Source organism: Puma concolor, chromosome B1, assembly GCF_028749965.1.
Source record: "Puma concolor isolate L17-30 chromosome B1, mPumCon1.1.hap2, whole genome shotgun sequence".
Taxonomy (NCBI): Eukaryota; Metazoa; Chordata; class Mammalia; order Carnivora; family Felidae; genus Puma; species Puma concolor.
Window position 1 is genome coordinate 77,051,833 of NC_141670.1, and position 19,170 is coordinate 77,071,002.

At 39.1% G+C, this 19,170-nt stretch overlaps 1 protein-coding gene and 1 pseudogene across 1 annotated transcript; one reads left to right on the plus strand and one right to left on the minus strand.

Annotated features, from left to right (window-relative positions):
* Positions 1 to 288: 288 nt before the first annotated feature.
* On the minus strand, positions 289 to 3,566 carry LOC112858847 (high mobility group nucleosome-binding domain-containing protein 4-like). Its single transcript, XM_025922213.2, has 2 exons — positions 3,511 to 3,566; positions 289 to 733 (listed from the first exon to the last, which is right to left on the minus strand). Exons 1-2 carry the CDS (start codon positions 3,564 to 3,566, stop codon positions 436 to 438), a joined length of 354 nt encoding a protein of 117 aa, XP_025777998.1. The 3' UTR covers positions 289 to 435.
* Positions 3,567 to 17,806: 14,240 nt separating this feature from the next.
* Positions 17,807 to 18,752, plus strand: LOC112858527 (small ribosomal subunit protein eS12 pseudogene; annotated as a pseudogene).
* Positions 18,753 to 19,170: the final 418 nt, after the last annotated feature.

The following is a 19,170-nucleotide window of genomic DNA, read 5'->3' on the forward strand; positions in this document are numbered from 1 at the left end:
CACCCAAAAGCCTGAGTACCTGACACAGGATTTTAGGGGTTCCAAAGCCATATCATAACTACTTCAGGAAGTCAAGCATATGTGCTGATGGCATCAGGAAAGAAGACATGAAGTTTTGCTTCCCTATGCTGTAAGGCTTCTAAGCCAAAGACATGTGTGAATGTCAGAAAATCTCCCCCCGAGAACCAAGAATAATCTTAAAAAAAAAAAAGCAAAGATAGAAGATCGCCCATTTCAATCTGGCTTCTGAGACATTGTATTAGTGGTATTTACACTTTTCACAAAAGACAACAACAATGTGTCTTGTATACTAACAACATCAGTTTGAAAGAAAAAACCAAATTCTACGTTTTCATAAAACCTGACTGAAGAAAAATAGTATTTGAAACAGTAGCACAGAGCACTAGAAGCACAGAGCTATCAAAAACGTACACTTCACTTGGTATTCCCAGTGTGTTCTGTTTTCTGTGACTGGACTGTGGAAGCATCTAGGTTCTTTGCAGCATTGCTCCCATCCTTGCCACCATCTGCTTTCCCCTTTCTCCCTTTGGGCAACTTCTCTCCTTTCTTTACAGCAGACTTTTTACGCCTGGGTTCTGGTTTTGGAGGAGCAGGGTTAGCAGACAACTGTGCCGATCTACTCTGTGGCTCATCCTTCACCTTCACCTTGTCACCTTTAGGATCTCCTTTTGCCTTTCTCTTGGTGCTGGTGGCAGCAGTAGTTGGCAGGTGGCTTTGTCAGTCCAGGGAGAGGGGTGGTGGTTGTCTTCCTCATGCTGCTCCTAGAAATATTTTTTTTTTAATTTTTTTTTCAACGTTTATTTATTTTTGGGACAGAGAGAGACAGAGCATGAACGGGCGAGGGGCAGAGAGAAAGGGAGACACAGGCTCAGAAACAGGCTCCAGGCTCTGAGCCATCAGCCCAGAGCCCGACGCGGGGCTCGAACTCACGGACCGCGAGATCGTGACCTGGCTGAAGTCGGACGCTTAACCGACTGCGCCACCCAGGCGCCCCTAGAAAGATTTCTTTAAGAGGGGTGCCTGGGTGGCTCAGTCGGCTGAGAGTCCAATGCTTGATCTCAGCTCAGGTCTTGATTTCAGGGTTGTGAGTTCAAGCCCTGTGCTGGGCTTCACACTGGGTGTGAAACCTACTTAAAAAAAAAAAAAAAAAGACTTAAAAAAAAAAAAAAGGAAACTTATCAGGAGACCACCGGCTGACCTTCCAGAGACCCAAGTACCACACCCTCTGAGAGGTGTGGGCTCCCAGCTGCTTTCCACCTCACAGGTGCCTTCAGCTGGGGCAGGGCTGGCATGGGCTATAAGTCTTATAATTAAATATCATTCTCTCTTTGATCCTCCCAGCTCTCTCCCCACTGCTACCAACACAGCTGTCCTTTCTCATGTAGAACTTCATTCTCTTTAATACATCTGTGATACTGGGGCGCCTGGGTGGCTCAGTCGGTTAAGTGGCCGACTTCGGCCCAGGCCATGATCTCGCGGTCCGTGAGTTCGAGCCCCGCGTCGGGCTCCGTGCTGACAGCTCAGAGCCTGGAGCCTGTTTCCGATTCTGTGTCTCCCTCTCTCTGACCCTCCCCCGTTCATGCTTTGTCTCTCTCTGTCTCAAAAATAAATAAACGCTAAAAAAAAAAATTAAAAAAAAAATAATACATCTGTGATACTGAGATGTATAATAAGAAATATATATATTTCATCTTCATCTGGGTTGCTGGTACAGATCTCCCAAAACATTTGGAATTTCCTAGGTGATGAGATTAGTAAAGGTGTGTCTCGTTTTGTTTATAGTGACATTTGGAAGCACCTAAGGATAGGGGCTGGTTTCCAGAAAAACCAACCATGTAATTATAAAGTTGGAGTTTTCCATCCCATCCCCCTGACCTTCCTGTAGGGAGATGGGCTGGAGGTTGAGTTCAATCACCAATGGTCAGTAATTGATCATACCTATATAATGAAGCCTCTTTAAAAACCTAAGATGGCAGGGTTCAGAGAGCTTCCAGGTTTGTGAAGACATGGAGATGTGGGGAGATAGGTATGTTTGGAGAGAGCCTGGAAGTTTTACACCCTTTCCCCATACCCTGCCTATGCATCTCCTCCATCTGGCTGTTCTGAGTTATATCCTTTTATAATAAATCAGTAATCTAAATGTAAGTAAAGTTAACTTATTAACTTAGTAAAGCAAGTAAAATGTTTTCTGGAGTTCTGTGAGCCACTCTAGCAAATTTAATTGAACCCAAGGAGGGGGTTTTTGGGAGCTCAGAGCCATAGTCAGCCAGAAACAGGTGACAACCTGGACTTGGCAATTAACATTTGAAGGGGGGCGGCAGTCTTGAAGGACTGGGCACTTCACCTGTAAGATCTGAATCTATCTATGGGTAGACAGTGTCGGAATTGTGTTCAACTGTAGGACATCCAACTGGTGTCTGAGAATTGCTTCTTGGTATGCGAATGATCCCCACAGATATTGCAATGGGTTCCAGGATCATTTAACATCACTTTCTCCCAGTGTGTAAACACTTCCTGATCTCATTTCCTTTTCCTCTCAGCTGCAGCTTGTAATTGCTCTTCTGAGCAACAAACTTCCTCACCAAACTCTATACTTCCTTGTAGGCTTACCCCTGTCTGACCCTGCCCAGAAAACCCTAAGCCTAGTTCAGTACTCTATCTACCTTCTGTGGTTGTATGCATCCCAGTTTTTTCACTCCTCCCTGTATTGACCTTATTCAGTCCCTCCTTCACTGATTCTGGGTTTGATCATGTGACTTGCTTTGGTCAAGGGACATTAGCAACTATGACTCAAGTAATGACTGAAAAAAATGCTGGCACATACAGATCTTGCCGTCTGCTCTTTAGAACAATGGGTTCACTTAGAAGCCTGAGCTAGCTGGCTGGGGAATGAGAGATCTTTTAAAGTAGAAATAAATAGAGCCGAGGTCTCTCCAGAACAACCAGTCTGCCAACTATCAGGTATTTGAATAAGGCAGTTCTAGACCATTTCATCCAACTGAGCTGGCCTAGAACAGAACCACCTGCTGACATTTAGAATCACAAGATATAGGGGCTCCTGGGTAACTCATCAGTTAAGCATCTGACTCTTGGTTTTATAACTCAGGCCACGATCTCATGGTTCATGGATTCAAGCCCTGCGTCAGGCTCACACTGACAGTGCAGAGCCTGCTTGGGATGCTGTCTCTCTGCCCCTCTCCCACTCACGCTCTCTCAAAATAAATTTAAAAACTTTAGAATCATGAGAAATAATACATATTTGTTGTTTTAAGTCATGGAGTGTTGGGAGAATTTGTTTTGCACCAAAAACTGACATGCATTTTCACTAACCTTACATTTACTCTTACCTTCATAGCATGATTAGAAATTATCTAATAGAGATGATCTAATATCTAACAGTTCTAGCCTGTACATTTCAGGCTGGAACTATCAGAAATTAATGGTATCACATCTCACTTGGGTTCTTGGGGTCTCTGTCAGTCGTTTTACCTGTCAGCTACCTTTCCCCTGCCTTTCAGTACCTGACCATTCCCTTCCCTCACCATGCTCCTCCCATCCCCAGTTCAGTCCTATCCCCTGTCATTTAAGAAAATGACTTTGTTGCCTGCTTGAGATAATTTGGGGCTTGCAGGCTACAGTGAGGACTCTGGATGTTTTTCTGAATAGGCTAAGAATCCACTGGAGGTTTTGGAGCAGTGGAGGGACACTCTAGCTGTTGTGTGGACAATACAATATAGTAGAGCAAGAATAGATGAAAAGAGATGGTGGTGGCTTGGTTTAGGGAGATTGAGAAGGAAGTGCAGAGTGTGGAGGGTGGTGGGAACAGGGCCCCATTTATGGAGATTAACATGCAAATAACATCCTCTGGAGTAGTGAAATGCAGTTGTCCTGGGCAAAGGGATACAACTGAAAATTCTGTTTATATTTTGAAGATAAGAACCAACAGAATTTGCTCATCAATTGTTGTGTGGGAAGAAAAAGAGGAATCAAGGATAATCACATTGTATAATAATAATTTTATTAATTTGGTGCTTAACTATCCTACCCCCTCTGAGCAGAAGGCAGACTCTGTCCTAAGTATCTTTCTTTGTATACTAGTCTTGAGTGAATAAATGAATGACTTAACTAATGGATAAATCCTGGTTAATATTTTTAGGTTAGAGAAGATTACCTATTTTCTTTGAAAAGATCGCTCTCTTCTTGCTTTTCTATTTACAAAGTGAAAATAGTGTATAATAATGAAGTCTCATTGTATTGTAGGTGGGATTATTGACTACACCCCAATGTAGTCTACACTACACTAGTGCTTCCCCAAATGCAGTCATCAGAATGATTACCACTCAAAAAATATTATCAGTTGGCAATGAGATAAGAAGTTTTTGACAGAATGAAATCAACTGTGTCACTAAACACACTATTCAGCTGGCTTTTCCTTCCATAGTGAAACTTTGTCTCTTAAGGAAGTAGTATGCTGATTTGCATTCTGACGTAAGCTCCGTACCTTGTTGCCAACTGGCACCTTTTGTTACATTACAACCAAGGATCCACTGGATTTTCTGAATCTTATCAAATATTTTATTGGACAGGCCAAACATATTAAAGGCTGGTAAATTTCTTTTATGTATGTATGTATGTGTGTATGTTTATTTTTGAGAGAGAGAAACACAGAGTCCAAAGTATCCAAAGCAGGTTCCAGGCTCTGAACTGTCAGCACAGATCCTGAAGTGGGGCTTGAACCCATAGACCATGAGATCATGACCTGAGCCAAAGTCAGACGCTTAACCGACTGAGCCATCCAGGTGCCCCCCCTGGAAAATTTCTTAATAGTCCCAAAACAATCTGCAGAGTTATATAAAGGGGATGGTGTATTTAAAAATGAGAAAATTATTTTTGAAAGGACTTTAAAGATTTTTGAAAACTTATTTTTAAGTAATGTCTACACCCAAAGTGGGGCTCAAACTCAAAACCCCAAGATCAAGAGTAATGCTCTGCTGACTGAGCCAGCCAGGTGCCCCAGGACTTTAAGGCATCTAAAGGCAGCAAGGTGTAGTGGAAAGAACATGGATTTTTTACTCAGACCTGGCTTCAAATCACTGCTCTGTCAGCCAGCCAGCATGTGCCTTTATACTGTCTTTGTTTTGTCACAGCTAAGTGGAAACAATACCTACCTCCCTGGGTTATAGCAAAGTTGAAGTGACACAATATGTATTAGAAGCCTAGCACAGGGCTTAGCATGTGGGAGACATTCAGTAACTATTAACTCTCCTTTTCTCTTTTTCTTCAATATAAATATCAGCTGCCCAGTCACACACTCTTGCAATACCGCTCTATCTGTAATCTTGTTAAATTTCAAGTGTGTTCTTGTTGGGGTCATATGCCCTGCTCACATGGTTTATATAGTTTGTTGTGGATGGCAGATACAAGGAAGGAACTTGTTCCAGGAAGCAGAGCAAGAGAGGTGAGTAGGAAAGCTGAGATTACACCTGTACACAGTGATATTAATGTCATTATAAAAATACCGTGGTACAAACTAGATTCCCTATTACCATTGTTAGTACTAAGAAGAGCACACATCCAGAAGACCCCCACTTCTTTTTTTGATACCCAAACAATTATTGTTGCTATTTTGAGTGGGAATTGAAACCACTGTAAGAATACAAGTGGTAGAGCTTTCCTTCTGGTCAACAACATTTCACAAAGTGAAAATCGAGGGCTGGTATCTATTATTGTCACTATTTGGTATCCTACAGACCTGGGTTCATTTTCACCTTATCATGTAGTAGTTTGACTTCAGAAAAGTTTTTAATCTTTCTGAATTTGTGTCCTTATTCTATTAGTTGGAAGTTCAATTCAATGCCACCATGTTGCACAACTCGAGAGACCTCCACTCACATAGATCGCACAGGGAGTTAAGCAACTCTGGTTCAGAAACCATAACAAAGACTTAAATAATAGTGGCATAAACAAGGTAGAAATTAATTTTTTAAGTCTATTTCTTTATTTTGAGAGAGAGAGTGAGAGAGCGAGCATGTGAGCAGGGTTGGGGCTGAGAGAGAGGCAGAGAGAGAGAATTTCAAGCAGGCTCCACACTGTCAGTGCAGAGCCTGATGCAAGGCTAGAACTCATGTACCTGGGAGATCATGAGCTGAGCCGAAACGAAGAGCTGGGTGCTTAACCGACTGAGCCACCCAGGCACCACTAGTAGAAATGATTTCTTACTTATGAGAATGTCTCAGTGTATACAGTCCAGGGCTGATGCATAGGCTCCACAGTGTTGGGGACTTAGATTTCAATGCTTTCTCATCAGTCTTATGGCTATACCAGCCATAATGTGCTACTCTCGTTCATGTGGTCCCAGTCAAAAAATCAACATTTACTCAAGTAAGGAGAGAGAAAAACAAGGAGGAGGACACATTTGTTACCTTGCAGAATACCATCCACAAGCTCCACACCTTCATTCTGCTCATATCACTCTGCTCATATCATAGCTGCAAGAGAGGCTAGGAACTATAAATATTAGCTGTACAGCCATGTGCCCACCAAAAATTTTATTACTTTTCAGGAAGGGAAGAATGGATATTTAGGGGGGCGCCTGGGTGGCTCAGTCGGTTGGGCGGCCAACTTCAGCTCAGGTCATGATCTTGCGGTCCGTGAGTTCGAACCCCACGTCGGGCTGTGTGCTGACAGCTCGGAGCCTGGAGCCTGTTTCGGATTCTGTGTCTCCCTCTCTCTCTGACCCTCCCCCGTTCACGCTCTGTCTCTCTCTGTCTCAAAAATAATTAAACGTTAAAAAAAAAAAAAAAGAATGGATATTTAGGAACTACTAGTTTCTGTCTTACTTATAAGGGTTTTGTGAAAATTAAATACATACCTCAAGAAAGTCAATACTCAAGAAAAATTTTTCCTTTTTTTCTCATTGCCCTCACCTTCTTTCCCAAAAAGGGAATTTATTTCCAAAAGCCATTCATTAGCAATACATTTACAACACATCAATAAGAATTGTATCGGAGTTCCTGACTGTCTCGGTCAATAGAGCTTGCAAGATCAAGATCTTGGGGTCTTGAGTCCAAGCCCCACAGTGGGTGTACAGCCTACTTAAAAAAAAAATTGCATAGGGGCACCTGGGTGGCTCAGTTGCTTAAGCAGCTGACTCTAGATTTCAGCTCAAGTCATGATCTTGCAGTTGGAGAGTTCCAGCCCCACATCAGGCTTTGTGCTGACAGTGTGGCACCTACTTGGGATTCTATCTCTCCTCTCTCCCTGCCCCTCCCCTGCTTACTTTCTCTCTCAAAATAAATAAATAAACTAAATAAATAAATATCTTAAAAATTGTACAGACTTCATTTTTTTTCTTAACTGGCTAAACACAAAATTCAGCTCTCTATTAAATTGTGGAACACTGTGGGCTACCTGGCTGGCTCAGTTACAAAAACATGCAACTCTTGATCTCAAGGTCATGAGTTCGAGGCCCACATTGGGTGTTGAGAGTACTAAAAATAAATAAATACACCTAAAAAAATAAAGTAATAATAAAATGTGCAACACTGTAATGAATGCGTGAAAGGAGCTGCAGAAATAAAAGACATTGGAAAAGGGAAGCACCAGAAAGAATCTTGAATGTGCTGATTTTGATTAGAAGCTTGGTTCATAAGAAATGAGTAGAGTACTAAAAATGTTGATAAGCAAATTCATGTGAGCAGCTCAGGGGACCCCAACATAGGATACAAATTACTATTGAGAATCACTTTGATCTGTCACTTAGGGGATAAAGCAGTGGTCTGGGGAAGAAAGGATCTTTTTTTCTTTTTTTTTTTTTAATGTTTATTTATTTTTGAGACAGGGAGAGACAGAGCATGAACAGGGGAGGGTCAGAGAGAGGGAGACACAGAATCCGAAACAGGCTCCAGGCTCTGAGCTGTCAGCATAGAGCCTGACGCGGGGCTCGAACCCACGGACCGCGAGATCATGACCTGAGCTGAAGTCGGCCGCTCAACCGACTGAGCCACCCAGGCGCCCTGAAGAAAGGATCTTGATTCCAGAAAGAATTGAGTCTGGGCCTGGGTGGAAATATTTTGACTAACCGGAGATAATAGAGACGTCAAGGGTCAGAAATAGAGTAGGGTACTTTTGACAAAATAGGGAGTAAACAAAGGATGATTTTAAAGAAAATGCACTTGTTTACTCATTTATGTGTCTGTTCACTCATTAGTGGTGGGCACAGTGAAATCGGGGGGAGAAACCTAGGATCTTCCCTCAAAAATTTTAGTATGCTATAGAGAGTGAATAATGTAAGTCTTGTGTGCTTGAACGTTACCTAATCTATATATGCATTCCACACAATGACACTTTCAAATGGTACACTAAAACAGCAATGTGTATATTACCATAAAACCCATATAGTCAAATCAAATTACAAAGACTTCAAAAACATTGTGCATGTTGTTTAAACTTTTAGTCAGAATAAATATTCACATACACACTTCCTACCTTCTACTCCAAAAATCAGTGTTGCACATAGCACAGAATCTCTTCTTAAATAGTACGGAGATCCTCTTAAATAGGATATTTGCAGTTGTATTTATTGCAACAAAATTTTTACTTATAAATCAGATATTTATTTATTCAGTAGTATTATGTAGATACATAGTGACTTCTATATCCTCTCAGTAGGTTATTTTGAGGCCTTCTCAAAAGTTGTGATATTATGATATTTGCAATTAACTGACATGGCTTCAATCTCAACTTCCCCACGATCTAGTCATGTAATCACAGACAAGGCGCTTAATCCCTCTGAGCTGTAAGTCCCTGTAAAATGGAGATAGTAATACCTGCCCTGTCCACCACACAGGATTATTGCCATGCTGTCAGTAAAAGTAAAAAAAGTACAGAGAACAGTGATTTGTTTTAATTGCTGTAATTCCAGGCCTTGAGCATATACCAGTATCCAGGGTGGTATTTAAATTGCTACCTAATTTTTCTGAGCACTTTGAAAGATGAGCTCAGACTAGATTTCTCTTTTTCTGTGGTAAACTACCAAACAACCTCATGTTTTCTATTCCTATTCCTATTTCTGCATTTTTCCTTCTTAACAGTTGCTGAAATGAGAAGTGGTTTAAATAATTTAAGTCCCTGGTAGTTACATACTGAAAATACTGAGAAAACAGTAGATGCTTTTATTATATTAGAACGATGGGAAAGAATATTAACATTAAGAAAGTCCTGATCTAGTAGTAGAGTTACTTACATTACCTTGCTAATCTCTTTTAGCCCTCACAGCACTGTAGGGTAAGATTGTTGGAGGAAATAAGACTCAGTGGTTTAGTGACCTGCCCCAAATCACAGCTGTGAGTTTGGAGCTGGGATTCAAACCCAAGTTTGAGCACAGCAATTAACTTTTTTCCTCTAACAAATTCCCAAGTGCTGTTGATTCTGCTGGTCTGGAGTCCATGTTTTAAGAACCACTAGGCCAGACTGTGACATATTTATCACCTATTATCTCTCATGCTAAATTCAGCATTGTGTTGGAAACCCAGGATATACTGGCTAGGAAGTAACTCAGGTTACCCCTCTTGAAACATACAGTAAAAAATAAATTAGAGGAACAAAACCACACAAGGCATAGAAAACAAAATTAAAATGGCAAGTGTAAATCCAATCTAATAACATTACATGTGAATGGAACATTGTCAGACTGGATTTTGAAAAAATCCAACTATATACTGTCAACAGGAGACACATTTTAGATTCCAATATACAAATAGAAAGTAAAAGAATGGAAAGGGTATATCATGCAAACAACAAAATAAAGTTGGAGTGATTGTACTAATGTCAGACAAAATAGACTTAAAGCCTATTAACAGAGAATCTTTTTAGAGATTAAGAGGGACATTTCATAATGATAAATGGGTTAATCTGTCAAGAAGCTATAACAACTATAGGCATATATACATTTGACAACAGATCATCAAAATACATTAAGCAAAAACTGACAGAAATGAAGGGAGAAATAGTGTACAATAATGGTGGGAGACGTCAATACTCCGCTTTCAGAAGTGGATAGAACAATTGGATAGGCCAGCAAGAAAACAGAAGACTTGAACAATGCTATAAACAAACTAGGTCTAATGGACTTCTGTAGAGCCCTCCACCCAACAATAGCAGAATACACAATCTTTTCAAGTACACATGGGAAATTCTCCAGGACAGACCATATGCTAAGCCATAAAAACAAACAAATACATATAAGAGGATAGAAATAATACAACATTTGTTTTCCAGTAAGAATTGAATGAAATTGGAAATCCATTAACAGAAAGAATTTGGGGAAACTTGCAAGTATGTTGAAGTTAAACAATGCACTCCTAAATACTGAAAGGGTCAAAGGAGAAAGCAAAAGGGAAATTAGAAAATACTTGAGATGAATGAAAATGAAAGCACAAATGAAACTTATGGGGTGCAGCTAAAGCAGTGCTTAGAAGATAATTTACAGCTGAAAATTAAGAATGTTAAAAAAGAAGAAAGATCTTTAACCAGTAACTTGACCTTCCATGTTGAGACACAAGTAAAAGAAGAGCAAACTAAACTGTAAGCAAGCAGATGGAAGGAAATAAAGATTAAAGAGGAAATTAATGAAATAGAGAATAGGAAAATGATAAAAATAAAAACAAAACAAAAACTGGTCCTTTGACAAGACCAAAAAATTGACAAGCCTTTAGCTAGATTGACCAAGGTAAAAATAGAAAGACTTAAATTCCTGGAATCAGAAATGAATAGGGAACATTATTGTTGACCTTACTGATATAAAAAGGATTATGGAGGAATACTATGAACAATTGTATGCCAATAAGTTAGATAATTTAGATGGAGAAATTTCTATAAAGAAACAAAATACCAAAAGCTGATTTAAGAAACAGAGTCTTAGTAGGCACATAAAAATGTTAGTAATAAAAAGATCTACCCATGAAGAAAAGTTCAGATGACTTAACTAGCAAATTCTACCAAACATTTCAAGAATTAATTACCAATTCTTCACAAACGCTTACAAAAAAATGGATGAGGGAACATTTCCTAACTCATTGTATTAAGCTATTAGTACCTTGATAACAAAACTAGACAAAAATGTCACACACAAAAAAGCCAAAACTCATTATGTCTTACGAATTTGAACAAATAAAACCTCAACAAAATACTAGCCAATCAGATTCAATAACATATGCAAAGAATTATACACCATGAACAAATGGGATATATTTCAGGAAAGTGAGATTGATTTAATATCCAAAAATCAATAAATGTTATACACCATATCCACACAATTTAAAGGGAAAAAAACCCCACATGGTAATTTAATGGATGCAAAAAAAAAATTGACAAAATCCAATACCCTTTCATAATAAAAACAGTTAACAGACTAGGAATAGAAAGAAACTTCCTCAACTTGATAAAAAGCATCTATGGGGGCACCTGGTTGACTCAGTCAGAAGAGCATACGACTCTTGATCTTAGGATCATGAGTTTGAGCCCCACAATGGGTGCAGAGATTACTAAAAAAAAAAAAAAAAATCAACGAATTAATTTTTTAAAAAGATGCTTTAAAAAAAAGCAACTATGAAACCCCACAGCAAACAAGACAAGCATGATTACTTTTGCTACTTCCATTCAACATTATATTGAATGTTCTAGCAGGAAATTAGGCAAGAAAAAGAAATAAAAGGCATCCAGATTGGAAAGGAAGAAGTAAAACTATATTCACAGATGATATAATCTTGTATATAGATAATAAAAAATCCACCAAAAAAACTGTTTGAGCTCATAAACTAGTACAGTAAGGCTGAAGGATACAAGAGCAATATATAAAAATCAATTGTATTTTTAGACACTAGCAAAGAATACTCAGAAAATGAAATTAAGAAAATTCTATTTTAAAGGGCACAGGGCTGACTCAGTTGGTAGAGAGTGCAACTCTTGATCTCAGGGTTGTGGTTCAAGCCCTGTGTTGGGTGTAGAGCCCACTTAAAGCAAATTCTATTTACAATAACATCAAAAAGAATAAAATAGTTAGCAATAAATTTAATGAGGGGTACCTGGCTGGCTCAGTCAGTGGAGCATGTGACTCTGATGTCGGGGTTATGAGTTCAAGTCCCACATTGGGTGTACTTAAAATTACTTAAAAATAAAATCTTAAAAGAGGAATAAATTTAATAAAAGAAGTAAAAAATAAATACATAAACAAAAGTAAACCCATCTGTCTATAGTCAACTGATTTTTGACAAGAATGCCAAGGCCATTCAATGGAGAAAGAAGAATCTTTTCAATAAATGATGTTGGACAACTGGATAGTTACGTGTGAAAGAATGAAGTTGGAGCCTATCTCAGACTGTATATAAAAATTAATTCAAAATGGACCAACAACCTGAATTCAACAGCTAAAATGATGAAACATTTAAAAAAAATGGGGGGGGGCACCTGGGTGGCTGAGTCTGTTGAGCTTCTGACTTCGGCTCAGGTCATGAGTTCTTAGATATGACACCAGAAGCACAAACAAAAAAAGAAAAAAATAGATAAATTAGGCTTCATCACAATTAAAAACCTTTCTGCTTTAAATGACACCATTAAGTAAAAAGATAATCCACAGAATGGAAGAAAATATTTATGACTCATATATCGAACATAGGATTTGTATATAGAATACATAAAGAATGTAACAAGTCAATACTAAAAAACAAATAACCCAATTAGAAATAGGCCAAAGATCTGAGTAGACATTCCTCAAAAAAAACCCCAAAAAACAAAAAACAAATGGCCAAAAAATACATGTAAAACTCAATGACATCAGTAATCATTAGGGAAATGTAAATCAAAATCTCTCACCCACTATTATGGCTATAACAAAAAAGTCAGGGAATCACAAATGTTGATGAAGGTGTTAAGAAATCAGAACATTTAGGGGCGCCTGGGTGGCTCAGTCGGTTAGCGTCTGATTTTGGCTCAAGTCATGATCTCACAGTTCATGACTTTGAGCCCCCTGTCGGGCTCTGTGCTGACAGCTCAGAGCCTGGAGCCTGCTTTGGATTATGTGTCTCCCTCTCTCTCTGCCCCTCCCCCCCTTGTGCTCTTTCTCTTCCTGTCAAAAATAAGTAAATGTAAAAAAAAAAAATTAAAAAAAAGAAATCAGAACATTTAAACACTGTTAATGGGAATGTAAAATGGTGTAGTGACTTTGCAAAACAAATTGGCAGTTTTCCAAAATGTTAGATATAGAATTTCCATATGACCTGGCAGTTCCACTCCTGGATATATAATCTAAAGAATTTAAAACAGGTGTTCAAACAAGATCTTGCTCACAAGTACTCATAGCTATTCCCCACTATTCACAGTAGCCAAAAGGAGAAAATAACCTGAATAGTCTATCAACAGATAAGTGTATAAACAAAAGTTGGTATATCCATACAGTGGAATATTTTTCAGCTATAAAAAAGAATGGTACATGCTACGACATAGATGAACCTTGTAAACATTGTTCTAAGTGAAGGAATCCAGACACAAAAGGCTACATCCTACAGGATTCCATTTATTGAAATAAGCAGCACTTTCAAATCCTTAAGGACAGAAAACAGATTAGTGGTTCCCCAGGGCAGGAAGAATAGGGGTGGGAAGGGGAAATGGGGACTGTTTACCCCAATAATAATAACAAAAAGACAAAACTTTTATGTACCTACCATCCACTTAAAGAAAAATGTCAAATACGAAGAAGCAGACTGACTTCAACAATAAAAACGCGTTTTTTAATTTTTTTAATTTAAAATTTTTTTTTTCTTTTTTTTTTTTTAAATAAAAGCAATGGGTCACTGGGGTAGCTCAGTCCATTAAGCATTCAGCTTCAGCTCAGGTCATGATCTCATGGTTCGTGGGTTTGAGCCCCGCATCAGGCTCTGTGCTGACAGTTCAGAGCCTGGAGCCTGCTTTGGATTCTGTGTCTCCTCTCTTTGCCCCTCCCCTGCTCGTGCTCTGTCTCTCAGTTTCACAAAAATAAGTAAATGTTAAAAAAAACCAAAAAACCACAAAAGCAAGTTAGAGCCTTTTACTTCATCTGGTACACCAAATAACAAAATATACAGTTCAGAGTTCCTTTGGCCAGTTGTTGGAAGTCAAGAAAATTTATTGAGCATCAAAGTGACACAATTAGAATTGTGCTTTAGGAAATCCATCTGGCATTACAAGTTTTATTGGTGGGAGGTAGACTGGAGGCACAGACTCCTTATAATAGAGACTCTTGAGGCCTTAAGTTGGGTGTGGTAGGAACAGAAAGAAACATATGGATGCCTATATTTGCCCTTTGTCTTTTTTTATATCCACTACACTTACAATCAAATTTCTGTTGTAGCAGGAGTTAGCAGACCAGAAGACACACAGCAGTATCCTTCTGGATATAGGCATATCTAGAGATTCCCCAAGGAGAACATCAGACCAGGAAATAGGCAGTCTGAAATGATTTTGTTGTTAAGCAAGGAGTTGACAATGTTTGCTTTCTTAGTCTGTCTGAACATACCTAAGATAAGCAACAGCTATTATTTACTGATCATTTGCTGAGCGAATTATACGTATATTAGGACTAGCTCACTTAATTCTTTTTTTTAATTAAATTTTTAAAAATGTTTATTTATTTTTGAGAGAGAGAGAGAGACAGAGAGAGAGAGAGAGAGACAGAGCGTGAGAGGGGGAGGGGCAGAGAGAGAGGGAGACACAGAATCTGAAGCAGGCACCAGGCTCTGAGCTATCAGCACAGAGCGCACAGAGCCTGAATCAGGACTTGAACTCACGGACCAGGAGATCATGACCTGAGCCGAAGCTGGATGCTTAACCTACTGAACCACCCAGGTGCCCCTTAATTCTTTTTTAACAATCCCAGAAAGCGAGTACTACTTAGTCCATCTTATGGATGAGTAAACTAGGGTTCAGAGAGAATAAGAAGCTTGTCCTTTAAGGTAAGAATTGGACTTCATACTTAACTCTAAAGTCTGTGTCTTAAGAAGGAAAAAGGTGGGGGTGCCTGGGTGGCTCAGTCAGTTAAGCATCTGACTGTTGATTTCAGCTCAGGTCATGATCTCACGGTTCATAGGATTGGGCCCTGCTTCAGGCTCTGCACTGACAACAGAGAGCCTACTTGGTATTCTCTGTCTCCTTCTCTCTGCCCCTCCCCTGTGCTCTCTCTCTCTCTCTCTCTCAAAACAAATAAACATTTAAAAAAAAAAAAAAAAGGAAAAGGGGGGAAAAAGCTAAAATTGAGAAGCATGGTGTTTTTGCTGCTCTAATTATGCCTCTTCTGTCTGAATTTATCATATTTCAGAAGGGCCAGGGTGGGGCCCCTGGGTGGCTCAGTTGGTTAAGCATCTGACTTTGACTCAGGTCATGATCTTGAGGTTTGTGAGTTCGAGCCCCATGACGGGTTCTGTGCAGACAGCTCAGAGCATGGAGCCTGCTTTGGATTCTGTGTCTCCCTTTCTCTCTGCCCTTCCCTGCTCATGCTCTCTCTCTCTCAAAAATAATAAATAAACACTAAAAAAAAAAAAAAAAAAAAAAAAGAAGGGCCAGGGTAAATTCATTTGCTTTCTGGAAAATGAAACATCTTTATTTTAATCAGTTCTTTGGGTACTCACAAAAGGAGTTTATATATATCTCTTCTAAGAATGTAAAGATGTTGCCTTATAGTCTGAGAAGGATAAAGCCACAGAGCAAGTTCATACTCCTGAGGTTGGGGGTGAAAGCCTCAACCAAAAATTTGGACTTTCACTGAGCTGAGTATCAGAGGAGGTGGGAAATGAACAGGAAACCAGAAACTACAAGGTCTGGAAGGGGAACTGGAGGTCTTGACTGGGAGTCACTCTGTTGTTTTCTTGAGAATTCATTTCAAGGCCCTCCCAGAAGGAAATGAAAAGATGACCTCTGTAAAACCTGAAGATAAATGAGCGTTATCTTACTAGATGATTGTCTAGGCTCATGTTACTCTTTGTGTTCATTTCCCTCTGTTGTCTCTCAGCCTTTGGTAAAATCTTATTTAAATGTTTCAACCTGATACAGCTAGGCCACAGGAAGTTCAGGAAAGAGTTCTATCTTAGACAAGAGGCTAAAAGGGAGTAGGTCTTCTTGAGGCCAGCTTGGTGGTGGCAGCATTATGAGCTCCCAAAGGGAAGGTGAAACTCGGACATCAAAGTTGGGGGTTAAGCAGCCCAGCCACTTCTCACCATTGTCTATGGAATAGTCTCCTTCCCTCTGCTGTCTGTTAAGGAGGAGCAGAGGCATCATTTGTGTTAGGGAATCAGAACATTCTTTATCCATTTACCTTACAACAATGTTTTTCAAACTGCAGGTCAGACCCCGTTAGTAGGTCATAAAATCAACTTATTGGGTGTCAATCGGCACTTTTTTTTTTTTTTAATTTGAGAGAGAGAGACAGAGAGCAAGCAAGGGAGAGGGGCAGAGGGAGAGAGACTCTTAAGCAGGCTCCATGTTCATCACAGAACCAGACTCACAGCTTGATCTCACAACTCTGGGATCATGAGCCGAGTCAAAATCAAGAGTCAGATGTTCAACCCACTGAGCCACTCAGGTGCCCCAATCAGCACTTTATTTTTAAATGAAACGGAATAAGAACTATGAGGTACTTAGAAAGTTTAACTATTGTTCCTGAGTTTTTGTTTCAGTTTTAAAAAATTGTGTGTCTGTGTGTCTGTGTGTGTCTATGTGTGTCTGTGTAAATGTATATCTTACTGTGGGTTATGATCAGAAAAGTTTGAAAACCTCTTCAACAAGTGTATGTCTAATGAAATCAAATATTCGAGGCGAAAAATGGGGTCCTTACATTTCATTGTATTTTTCTTTCACTTTAGAATTTTCCCTTTAACATGTGTGAAAAATAACCTCTCTTCAAAAAATTCTTTTCAGTGCTTTCATTCAAGAATTATACACTGTTTAATAGTACATAGCTCTGTCACACCTTTGTTCGGCAGGAATGAAGATACAAACTAGTTTAGGTGCCTGGAAATCATGATCTTTGGTGGGAATTGAGCTTCTTTAATCTCTTTACTCCTTTTTTAATGTTTGTATTTATTTTATTATTTATTTTAATATTTAATTAATTTATTTATTTTTAATGTTATTTATTATATATATATTTTTTGTTTTATTTATTTATTTATTTATTTTATTTGTTTTATTTTTTTATTTTTGAGAAAGGGGAGGGCAGAGAGAGAGGGGGACAGAGGATCAGAAGCAGACTCTGTGCTGACAGCAGTGAACCTGATACGGGGCTGGAACTCATGAACTGTGAGATCGCTACCTGAGCAGAAGTCAGATTTCAACCGACTGAGCCATCCAGGCACCCACCTCTTTTCTTCTTTCATCGAGTGAAAAGTTTAGGCCTTCTCCTGTCACACAGTTTGACACAATTCACCCAGGCCTGCTGATGGACAGAAACAGTGTGACTCTTCACCTAAAAGCCTACCATTTATAATCTCAGAGATAATTAACTACTTCTCATCACCCCTCACTGCTTAGTTCTTGTAGTCTTTACAGTGACGCTAGATAAGCTCAAGTGACACTGTATAATTTTATTATCTGCCTTTCTAGAATTAAGACAAGGTCACAATGCCCCTCACCCACCCCCTGCTGTCTTGAGGTCAATAGTATGAAATTATAGCATTAATTCTGAACCTCAATCATCCTGAATTAAATGTGACTAAATCTGCTTAATACGTGTATGCCATAGTTAATATGAATTCATTTATCTCCTAGACAGTTTTCATCATTTTATCTGTTGGTTTACAAGCCAACTAATCAGATGTCCATTTCCTTACAGGTTATCAAAGAAAAACAGTAGTACCTCAATTATGGCTTCACGGTTTGAGGGAAGAAAAAGAACTCTTTGCCAAAACAGATGAGCACAAAGATTAATTGGTATCTCTTTAGTGATATCATTTAATAATTATAACTTATAGTAACTTATGGACAATTTAAGGAGAAACTAAGGAAATCCCAACAAAAGCAATATCTTAAATCTTACTGAGTATAAATAATTACTCTGAAATTTAATCCACCCCAGATGGCTAGTCTAAACCAGTCATAGTTATTCTATTGCCTTGCCAGTAATTGGTTCCAAATTTTCATGTGACCAATTGTACCAGGATTCTAGAAATACTTCCTCACTCCTGCTCTTTCCCTGCTGCTGGGTTGTGCGGGGGGGTGGGGGGGGTGCTCCAGTGTAGTCAAGATTTGGCTTCACCCATAAGTCAACACCAGCCATGGCTGAGGAAGGCTTTGCTGTTGGAGGCGTAATGAAGGTTAATACTGCTTTACAAGAGGTGCTAAAGACGGCCTTCATCCACGATGCCCTAGCACGTGGAATTCGCAAATCTGCCAAAGCCTTAGACAAGTGCCAAGCCCATCTTTGTGTGCTTGCTTCCAACTGTGGTGGCCCTATGTATGTTAAGTTGGTGGAGTCCCCGTTGTACTGAACACCAGATCAACCAAATTAAGGTTGATGACAACAAGAAACTAGGAAAGCTAGGTAGGCTTCTGTAACACTGACAGAGAGGGAAAACCCCATTAAGTGGTTGGTTGCAGTTGTATGGTGGTTAAGGACTATGGCAAAGAGTCTCAGGCCAAGGATGTCATCAAGGAATACTTCAAATGCAAGAAATGAACGAATAAAAAAGTTGATTCTTTTTCCAAATAAATAAATAAATAAATAAATAAATAAATAAATAAATAAAAATACTTCCTCACTCCTGAGAGTGGTATTCTTTCTCTGGATGTTGGCATACCTGGGTTATGATGCCAAGAATTTCTGATACCATCTTTTTATTGCCTGAGGATGAAGCTGTTACCTAAAGGATGAAGCTCTTGACAAAGAGCTACAAAGTAAACAGATAGCAAAGTAAAGAGATGAAAAAACACTGGATCCTTAATGACATTGTTAGGGAACTGCATCTATCAACCCCGCCCTACCTCTGAACTCCCTTGTTACATGACATAATAAGTTTCCTTATTGTTTGGGTATTATTCACAGTATGAGTGGGTTTTATTCATTATTAATAGCCAAAACGTTCTAACTGTTCTACTAAATGTTAGCACCACTTGGCAACATTGCGTTTC

Coding starts and splice junctions, on each gene's coding strand:
- LOC112858847 (XM_025922213.2), bottom strand. CDS start 3,566: ATGGTGAGGGAAGGGAATGGTCAGGTACTGAAAGGCAGGGGAAAGGTA. Junction 734..3,510: donor AGGGGAAAGGTAGCTGACAG/GTAAAACGACTG, acceptor GGACTGACAAAG/CCACCTGCCAACTACTGCTG.